This window comes from Parasteatoda tepidariorum, chromosome 3, assembly GCF_982258835.1.
Source record: "Parasteatoda tepidariorum strain Cologne lab strain chromosome 3, Ptep-v5.0, whole genome shotgun sequence".
Classification (NCBI taxonomy): Eukaryota; Metazoa; Arthropoda; class Arachnida; order Araneae; family Theridiidae; genus Parasteatoda; species Parasteatoda tepidariorum.
The window spans coordinates 35,883,887-35,895,392 of NC_141757.1; the positions used below are offsets into that span (position 1 = coordinate 35,883,887).

Here is an 11,506-nt window from a genome sequence, read left to right on the forward strand (position 1 = left end):
AAACCCATATCTCCGAATTTTATACTCAGATCACAAGCATCATCCACAGAAGCAAAAAAAAAAAAAAAAAAAAACTTATCTTTTCTTAAAGTTTTTTTTCCTATTTTCTTTGTTTTCTTTTAATTGAATTTTGATCACTGTCAGGAATATTACGTTCAGTATATATATAAGTTCAAAATGAAGATAAAACAAAGGAAAATTACAGACATATGAAAAAAGGGGAAAAAAGAAAAATAATAATAAAAAAAAGTAACAAACAACTGGAAAAAAAAGATAAATTTTTTTTGAAAAATTCGGAAAGTAAAAGATATAATCTTTTCATCAGCCCACACGATTATATCCGCAAAAAAGAGTGCTTTCTTATTGTTTTTCTTAATTTTCTTCGTGTTTTTTTGTATTTATTTATTTTGCTATATATATATATATATATATATATATATATATATATATATATATATATGTAACATAAAAAGCTTCAATTAATCTTTTTATGTTAGTTTCTTTGCTATAAAACTTCATCCTAATTAATTATTCTAAACGAAATACTTTCTCACACTTTTAAAAGCCACATCCTGTTCTTAAATCTATTTTTGGCTCAAGTATGCATTTAATTAAGAGCAGGACATTTTTCCCTTTGCTCTTGTGTGGGAAACGTTCGATCTATCTCATAAACCAATAGCAACTACTAAGATTTCCCTCTTTCCCTAAATTAAGACATTTTACGGATTTTACTTTGCAAGATTTTCCCTAACATATAACCAAGGAGCGCAACTTTTCGTGTGCACTTTTACTCATTCTCATGACTGCTCTTGTCCAATAATTAATAAATAAATTTTGTACCCTCCTTCCCGACCTATGACCTGTTTTAATCCTTCCACTCGGCAACGACGTTATAAGTCGCCAGGATTGAACGGTCGGGAACGGGGTACGGTACATCAACGATATGGAATATCTCTCATTTAAAATTAAATAAATCAACTTTGGAAGAGGGTACTTCAAAAATATGGAATAACTTCAAATCATTTATTCAAATGGACATTTGGTAAATAAGCAGTCAAATTCTTCTTCAACTTAAGACAATAATTAATTCACCCAGTTTCTTCATCAAAAAAAAAATAAACTGTTCAAACGTTTTGTTTATTATAAATGATACCTACGCACAGTGAAACAAAACGATCATCGGTTTTCCATATGTCTATGCTGCATATTTTGTCTACGTTCCTGAGACTACTAGAAAGCTGAGCTTCAATTTCTTTCCTTGGACTAAAAAGAAAAACTGCATCGAATTCCTGTTAATTAAAATGTTTTATTGAAACTATCCGTTTGAGAAAGCGTTGATTTTGCCACTCTTAAGTGCTGAGCTGGATCTTATCGTCGATGAATAATTGTTCTCACACCCACGATGGTCTACTTAAATATTCGACATTCAAAAGAAAAATAAGCTTCAATTTCTCCGTCACTATTGGTGTTAATTTACGATTCATCTTAACGAAGAAACAAATTTTTTCCCTAGCAGCTCACGTCTTTGGTTTTGGAATTGTGTTTACGGAATTTCAACACATTCCCATCTCTGTTGTGGTTTTCAAAATATCTCGGACTAATTCGAACTTTTTCAGGTATCCTTTGAGTTAAAGTTTTTTACATTTCTCATAAATCAATTTCTTAAATGATTATGATTTTAATTTTTTCCCATATTTGATGTTTCAAAGTGAAACTACTTTTTATATATTGATAGTATTTACTGTTGAAATTTTTATTTCTTTAAATTTTTATTTTCAGTTAATTGATTTATTTGATTGAAAAGTGTTTCGAGAAATTATTTTCATATTGTTTTATGTGTTACAGCTTCTATGATTTTTTGAGTAGTAGAAATTATATTTTTGTTTTACAGTGATTAGGGTTTAAATGAAAATGCCATGTAAATTTTTTTTCTTTTCGTAATGCAACTGCAATAATTATTGAGATTCACTTTTGATATATGAATGCAATTACGGTGTGGCAAAAATTAAATCAAGAAATGTTAAAACTCACACAAATAATTTGGAAAAATGAATAAAATATTTGTTTTTAGAATTTGAATTAAAATGTGAAACCAGACATTAATGCTTTAGTTCAACGTTGGTAAATAGTTCATAGCTCAGTTCTAGCTCAGACATTTCCATAGACAAACAACATAAAGATAGGAAAATGATCAAACACAAATTGAAAAATTTAGTAACCAAATTCACTTAAAAAACACGTAAGAAATAGCAATGAAATATTTGAATTTCCCAACACACAATTGTGACAAATTAAATTACCAATTAAGATCTCTGCACAAAAATTACTTTAAAAAAATATCCGAACTAAAATTCTTGAAAAAAAAAATTATGTCCAAAAAGAAAGAATGAAAGATAAATGAAAAAATAAAAGGTAATTTGCAAATAAACCAAACTTGCACTTCAGATTAAAAATAAGGAAAATAGCTAGATCAGTCAAAAATTAAAAACTGATTTACCTTAATACCATATTAAATTTGAAAGTTTGTTTTGGATTTCAATTAGCGATAAATTGTGTTAAACGGGTTGTAATGTAAAATCTGAGAAGACTGATCATCTTTTCTGATTATAAAAGCAATTTGTCTTTACACATTTCCTGAAATCCGGGTTAATAATTGCAATAAAAATACCAATAAAGAAAAAGTATAAATAAATATAGAGGAAATAGAAAGAAAGAAAAATAAAAGAGAAAAGGAGAAGAAAAAATGTTACAGAAGGCAAATTTTGGACATAAAAAAAAAAAAAAAAAAATTCGAATATCAAGAATTGAAAATGATCTTGTGTTTTCTAATATTCTTGAGACTAAATATGATAATGGTGCGTAACATTGTCAAAATTATGTTGACAGAATTGTGCAAATCCAAGAAAATTAATAAATTCCTAACTTCAGGTGATTTTGAAAAAAAAAAAAAATTCAAATATTCAAATTCACTTTTTTGCTATTAAAGTGACAAAAAATGAAAGGTAAATAATAAATAAAGTGAAATAAAGACAATACTGAAATCTTGGACTTGACAATAACAACCACTGTGTCATTTTTTTATTTTGTTTTCAAGCAAGGTAAACAATACTCAAGCCTAATTCCAGATTGAAATTTTTCTTGTAAAAATGTTTTTTGTGTTTTACATTTTAAATTACACATTTTTAACAAATGTTTAAAAATTTTTGTCATCATGACTGAAGAGTTAACTTAAATTGTATTATTATGAAGAATTCTTATAGTGAAAAAGCTGTGTTGTGATCTTTAAACAAAAGATTTTTGAAACTGAAAAAACTGTTAAGTAAAAAAAAAAAAAAAAACTGTTGAAAATGAAAATTTTAAAATTGCTGATAATGCTACTACAGATTTTTGATTGTGTTAAATTTTTTACAATGAGAACATATGTAAATGTTTTATCATTTATATTACTTTTATATATTGTTACCATTACAAATTTGGTTATTTTATTTGTACTTCTACCATAGGGAAGATTTTGCAAAAGGATAATTTCAAAATTTTGGGATTCTAACTAAGCATTTTTGGCGAGGGGGGATGTAACATAAAAAGCTTCAATTAATCTTTTTATGTTAGTTTCTTTGCTATAAAACTTCATCCTAATTAATTATTCTAAACGAAATACTTTCTCACACTTTTAAAAGCCACATCCTGTTCTTAAATCTATTTTTGGCTCAAGTATGCATTTAATTAAGAGCAGGACATTTTTCCCTTTGCTCTTGTGTGGGAAACGTTCGATCTATCTCATAAACCAATAGCAACTACTAAGATTTCCCTCTTTCCCTAAATTAAGACATTTTACGGATTTTACTTTGCAAGATTTTCCCTAACATATAACCAAGGAGCGCAACTTTTCGTGTGCACTTTTACTCATTCTCATGACTGCTCTTGTCTAATAATTAATAAATAAATTTTGTACCCTCCTTCCCGACCTATGACCTGTTTTAATCCTTCCACTCGGCAACGACGTTATATATATATATATATATATATATGTGTGTGTGTTACTGTGAGTGACCGAAATCAAGAGAATGTTAACTTTCACTGGTAAATGGCAGCGATCACGTAGTCGCTTTGGTGGTGAATGTCCGAAATATTTGTTATATCTGATTTGATATTAATTTATTCGTCGATATTATTATATTTATTCGGTATATTAATATCTGCTGAGAATAGATTAGAAGAAACATCAGTGTTCGGAGCACCGGTTCAATGCATACTGGGCAGTAACACTTGACCTTAAAAAAACATTGATGTAGGGCATACCGGGCAAATGAATACCGGGCAGTGTCACCGGTGGAAGTCAACAACAACCGATTTCGGTCATTCACAGTAACACGCACACACTCATATATATGTACCATGTGCTTTATTAATGACACGATAGAACAATTAAAGTTTTAACTTGTAAAGCTGACACAATATCGTTACCACTTAGGGAGAAAAAAAACTTCATACAGCCGTACAAGTTGACACCCATGTAGTGATACTAATATATGTAACTTAAAATGTACAATGCCCTCTTTCTAAAGTTGGCTGCATTAGCAAACTTTATGTCATCACGTCCATGGGTAGTCAAAACGTCATTCGTTTGGTGATAGAAATCTTTCATACATTGATTAATTTCATCGGTGTAATTTCGAAGACAGAATTTCCACTAAGTATTCTTCTCATTATTAAACTTATAAATTCATTCCCTAAGTAAATGCTAAGTTTTTAATGACCATTCATTAATGAGATGAGAACACCACGCTTTTCGGAGTAAAATGGAACAAACTTTTGGAGTAACTAAATTTAGAGGGAAAAAAATGAGGCAAAGGAGAAGGGTTTTCTTTTTCTGGCTCACAACTGCTATGATGATGACTTGCTTCCGTTATAACCGCTGCCAACTTTAGAGAAATGGAATTTAATAAATCAGTCACATTTTAAAGACGGTTTCAATAATTTTCAACTTGGGTGAAAGATTCCAGACCATTTTTTTTTTTTAAATGGTAATGAATTTGATCCATAAAAATTGTTGGAATGCGGTTTCTTTCTCTTCGTTTGGTTTTTAATTTTATTTCTAACTATTTTGTGAAAGAAGAAAAGAAAAAATACCCGTTGTTGCATAATCACAAAAGAAGTTTTTTTTGGCCGGGGGGGGGAGGAAAACACTGGTTATTTGTTTTGTGAGAAAATAGTTTTGTTTATTTGAACTTAGGAAATATATAATTTTTATATTATGTACGTTATTTTCTCTCTATATTAAAAAATCGAAAGGGCCACCTGTTTTGGGTGCTCAACATAACGTTACATTTTGTCTGGTTGCGCAAAAACTATGAGGCTGAAAACCTTCAAATTACTAAAAAAATGTAAGAAAGTGTGCAAAAAATACAATGGAAGGAAAAAAATTAACATTCGATTATTTGTTCGAAAATTATATATATTTTTTTCAAATCTTCTAGGTAATTGTATATTTCGTTATAATTCACACATTAACAAAATGTTTTTACATAAAACTACAATAATTGCATATTTTAAAACTAAGATGCTCAGTGTTTTTTGTGAAAAATATTTACGTCTAAAAAGAAATATATAGTGATAAATGAGAAGCAATTATGGGGATTGGTGAGCAAAGCGAGTAGAGGACAAAACCTCTAGGTTTTTTTAAACCTTTTTTTCTTCTTTTTTTTAATAGGCAGTTTATAAGAAGTACACAGACAAAAAGATATCAAAAATGTCTTTAAAAACTAAAGAGCCATTTTCTGTATTTAAATTAAATATTTATGTATTTATCGCAAGTTTTTTAAACTCCTCTCTGTAAGATTCTGTAACTTATTCACACGAAGGGCTTGAAACAAAGAAAAGCCTCATTTTGGACGTTTTCAACATAATAGTATTCTTAAAAATTATGAAATGTTTGTAAAATACCTTCGTTTTTAAACAGTTTTCAGAAACGGTGACTTTTTATGTTCCAATTTCAAGGAATGAAAATAAATAAAGAGGCATTTTTCATTTTTTTATTTTTAAGTACCTTTTATATAGTTAACTATTCATTTCCCAAATTATTACGAAATTATTCTTGCAGGAATTACATTACATTTCAAATTTTTAATTGTTTGATTGAAAAATACTGAAAAATGCAGCACAATCCTGATTATTTGAAAATATATTTAATAATAAAAATGCAGACTATAGAATAGAGACAGCATTCAATGATAATTGTCTAGAAGATCAAAAACAGAAACAAAAGTTAACTTAAAATTATTACTAATTTATTGTTTCATTTTACAAATATTATCTGAGAATCGCTTCGACAAATCGCCTATTTGTAAACGAATCCTCTAAGATGTGCTGACACTTTTTAAAATAATAATAATAAAAAATTATTGCTTCGTTTCACAAATATTATCTGAGAATCGCTTCGACAAATCGCCTATTTGTAAACGAATCTTCTAAGATGTAGTGACACTTCTTAAAACAATAATAATAAAAATTTATTGCTTCGTTTTACAAATATTATCTTAGAATCGCTTCGACAAATCGCCTATTTGTAAACGAATCTTCTAAGATGTAGTGACACTTTTTAAAACAATAATAATAAAAATTTATTGTTTCGTTTCACAAATATTATCTGAGAATCGCTTCGACAAATCGCCTATTTGTAAACGAATCTTCTAAGATGTGCTGACACTTCTTAAAACAATAATAATAAAAATTTATTGCTTCGTTTCACAAATATTATCTGAGAATCGCTTCGACAAATCGCCTATTTGTAAACGAATCTTCTAAGATGTAGTGACACTTCTTAAAACAATAATAATAAAAATTTATTGCTTCGTTTTACAAATATTATCTTAGAATCGCTTCGACAAATCGCCTATTTGTAAACGAATCTTCTAAGATGTAGTGACACTTTTTAAAACAATAATAATAAAAATTTATTGTTTCGCTTCACAAATATTATCTGAGAATCGCTTCGACAAATCGCCTATTTGTAAACGAATCTTCTAAGATGTAGTGACACTTTTTAAAACAATAATAATAAAAATTTATTGTTTCGTTTTACAAATATTATCTGAGAATTGCTTCGACAAATCGCCTATTGGTAAACGAATCTTCTAAGATGTAGTGACACTTTTTAAAACAATAATAATAAAAATTTATTGTTTTGTTTCACAAATACTATCTGAGAATCGCTTCGACAAATCGCCTATTTGTAAACGAATCCTCTAAGATGTAGTGACCCTTTTTAAAACAATAATAATAAAAATTTATTGCTTCGTTTTACAAATATTATCTGAGAATCGCTTCGAGAGAGCGCCTATTTGTAAATGAATCTTCTTCAATGTGGTGACACGATAAAAATAATAATAGTTAAAATTTTACTATGTGTAATCATATTTTCCTCCTTCGCCTTTTGAATTTTTAACGTGTTAAATGCAATTCGGCCTTCTTCCAAGTTCGATAACAGGTGTTTGAATAATTTTAATAAAATATTATAAGACACATTCTGTTTAAATATGACATTTTATGCTACATTTAAAATGAGCGAGTCATTAAAAATAATAAAATTTCGTTTCAAGTGCTATGTATTACAATGTCTTTCAAAAATTGTAAGAATGTTTGAGAGATTCTACTAAATTTTCTCTGAAATGTATACAAATAAATTAGAAAATAAATTATGCGCCGTAAGTTCTCTCAGCAATTTGAATTCTAAGAAACCGAAATATATTAAAACCGTAAAAAAAACTTTTGAAAGAAGGAAAATATAAAATATTACGCAAATGCATTATACCTTACACTGGTAATTTCTAAAATAATTAATATAATAAAAAATTATACAGTGCTTTAAAAACTACACTAAATAACGACTAACAACCTTATTTAGTGTAGTTTATTATCTAAGTAAAAGTTATATATCAACATCATATAAAAGAAATATAAGTTATATAAGAATTATATACTATTTTATATATGTAGTTATATATCGACGTAAAAGTTTTTAAATTTTGTTTCTTTGAAACCACGGCTTTCGAATTTGACGCGGTGATTTGTATTCCAGAAAATTTTTTGTTAAAACTATAACACTGGGGGGGGGGAGCAGACAATGGAGAGGGAGAAAAGGGGCCCCAGACATCCAGTCAAAGGGGGCATCATACCAAAGAATATATAAGTGAGTCACATTATATATTCTTTGATCATACTATCATCTAAAGACATCTTACTAGCATCATCATGGCTCTTTAGATGCTTAGATATTTTAGATCCAGTTCGGTAGGATAGGCCTTACAATTGAGGAGGTTTTTAAGTCTAAAAATTACAATGTTTGACTTATTTAACACTTCCGAAATTTCTTGCTAAACTATTTAGACAAATAATTTCAATTAAATGAGCTCAACCCACGAATTAAGAGAGCTTAATAAGGCATTTGATATCTTATTTTTTAACTTGCATTGATCGACTCTTTGCTTATAAACACAGATATGATTCATCATTAGATTCAGCGGTTAAGAAACAATACCTCACTTGTCGAGATAACCTCCATATCCATGTCAAAAGCTTAATCCGGAGACAAAAATTGTACTTTTTATGGTTAAAAGCACTTACGACTTCAGTAGGGGAAACATAGCGGCTAGAATGAACGTGGGGCTAAAATAGGCTTGAATAATTTTTTTATTTATTGGTCAAATTTCTTATGTAAGATATCGTAAATAAACATAGGTCTTTGGGGGGCTAGTGTAGACTCATGGGAACAGAGCTTATGTAGACATGCTTTTAAGTGAATATTTTCATTTATAAGTTGACAACTTTATTTATTTTCTTTTTTAAATTACGGTAATATTAGATAAATATAAAAAAAATTGTAACTTCTTGGCAAGAATGATTCAAAAAGCGTTAACAAATTGGTACTAGTCGAGTTTTAAGTTTTTTTTTTCTTTTTTTTTTTTTAATAGAAAAAAACTCTGTTGAGTCTTATCTTGGTAAAATGGAAGTTTCTTAAGAATTTGAAGATTATGATGTTCAATTATTAAGAAACAAATATGTATATAGCTTTTCTAATCATAAATCTTCATTCTTTTTAGAAAAAAAAATCAGTAAATTTCAAGCGAAAAAATAGCTACCAAACTTCCATCACCAATAACTGATAGAGCTAGCAAGACTGTATATCAATACACAATTAAAGTTGGCGTTTCATTTTTTTGATAACATAAAAAACAAATTTTAAAATATTTAACAAATAAACCAAATTAAATAATTGTTTTAAAATGTATTGATTTGTGTTCAAAATGTCTTTCTTAGTGTAATGAAATGCTCCATCATAAATCAGTATTTTAATTAATATATGTCAATATTTATTCTCCAATAAGACACAGACTAAAATTAATTTCATTTTTGCTTTAAATATACCTTTCTGATTTGTAATAAAGGACTACTTACGAAGTTATCAATTTCGTTCACACTAAGTGTGGACGAAAATATACTTTAAAAAAAAAAACTTAATTTTTTTGTAATTCCAAATGTAAACCAAAATGCAGAAAAACGTGTTACTGTTAAAAAAATAATGAGTTATAAACTATATTTAATATGGTTTTTTGTACAAATTGTAAAAAAAAAAAAAAAAAAAAATCGCTATAATCATTCCTATTGACAAGTTTCTCTATAATCATTTCCATTTAATCGCGTTCAATCTCATTTAATTCAGAAAAAAAACACGGTAAACAATACTTTAATTGTCAAAATAATGTTAATGATAATTATTCCCCTCCCATCGAAACGCATAATTGTCAGCCACTTGGTTGAACTTTTTTTTCTTCTTCATATTAGGGTTATGCCTTACCTTTTACTATACTAAAAGTATTGACTCATTTATCTCCTTTTTTTAAAAATTTGGAGAAAAAATGTTTATTCAAAAATCAAGATTTATCCGCTAAGAGCTCTTATCTCTTATCTCAAAATCTCTTATTCTAAACTAAGCTTATCAAAAGTAATTTCCAGGCTCAGAAACATAAGTTAGTGCAAAAATTAAATTATTCTGATTTTCATCTTGTATAAAATGTTAAAAATCTTTTTTGATTACTTGATATTTTTGATTTGGTTGAAATTTTCAAGACATGTTCTTTACAGAAAACTAAAGCACGTGTTTTTATTTTTTATTTTGAGAGAAAAACTTTTTTTCCCTCAAGAGTTTTGTGTGGTCAAAGCTGAGAATCTTCTGGAAAAAATCACATCAATTTACAGCACTTTTTGTGAATTATAATTATTTTATTTTATGAATTATAATTATTTTATTACTTCCACACTAACTATTAAGGCATAAATACTGTGAGTGGACATTTGCATCGAAGGTGAAAGGTCATTCGAAAACCTTTTTTTGACTTTGACCATCGAAATCTATTTGTGCCAATAGCGAATCACAAATTTCTATTTTTTGTAAATACATATTAATTATTATAGTGACTGAAAAATCAGCTTGTGTGTAGTGTACATTTGAAAATTGACCCTATAGTAGCAAGAAACTGAAATTTTGCCCTATTTTCACAGTCATTCACTGCCTTCGCCAAAACTAGTTGCTAATGAAGCAGAAACATAATCAATTCACAGATATAATATAGCCACAAACTTTGAGGCCCGTACCCGAGTCATTAAATTCAGAAATAATTATGAGCTGCCAATTGTTTTTTTTAAAAAAATGTGATTTAGGCCCAACATGAATATTTGAACCTAATCCGAGATGAGCTTTAGTCTCTATCTAAAATTTAATATTGTAATTCATAATCCTAATTAAGTGTGAAATTTTTGATATCTTACAATTTATTCTCTAACAAGTTAATTTATTTCTAAAAACGTTGCAAACAAAGGATTCACCCCCCTTCCCCCGATGAAGTGATTTGAAAGAAGGTTGTTAGTCTTATACTTACCTGAGGAGGCAGAAAACGAGAGGAGGAGGAGGAGGAAGATCGCCACAGATTCGTATTCCATCTCTTTCTTCTTTTTACTGTGAGAAGATAGGGTTTTCTTTCTCTTACATCGAATTCGCCAAGAAAGAACGTCATTTCAAACGCAACGCGCCAACTTACGCTTGGCATCGTAACTACTTTTTTTTTAAAAAGAAAAAGAATTTTTTTTTTATCCCCTACCCAATTTCTTTCTTACTTTTTTTTCAATCGTTCGCTCGCTGCAGCAGTGATGAGAGTTTTGAAATAGTTCCAGCAGCACTCATTCTCATCTCGTAGAGTAGAGTTCCGGGCTTTCCGAAATAACAGCGTCACGGACATCATGTGACACTTTTGCTTTTTACAGATTACCGAATTGGAATTCATATTCTGTTGTTATGAATTGTGATGTTTTTAGTAGTTAGTAGAAGTCGGGTTTTGTATGATTAAAATGCTATGAAGATAGAAAATAGGTTCATAACTCAATTTCGAAAAATTGGCAGCTGGTTTATTTTCTCCTAAATAATCTTCAGAAATCGGGGTTTGAAAAATATCAT

General features: G+C 28.6%; 1 protein-coding gene across 1 annotated transcript in view; it reads right to left on the reverse strand.

Moving 5' to 3' along the window:
* The window catches only part of LOC107446402 (limbic system-associated membrane protein), a 56,746-nt gene extending 45,657 nt beyond the window's left edge, over window positions 1-11,089 (reverse strand). The window contains exon 1 of the mRNA XM_043038677.3: window positions 10,935-11,089. Coding sequence (XP_042894611.2) covers window positions 10,935-10,995 — 61 coding nt within the window. The 5' untranslated portion in view covers window positions 10,996-11,089. The remainder of the gene's footprint in view (window positions 1-10,934) is intronic.
* Between the last annotated feature and the right edge of the window lie 417 nt (window positions 11,090-11,506).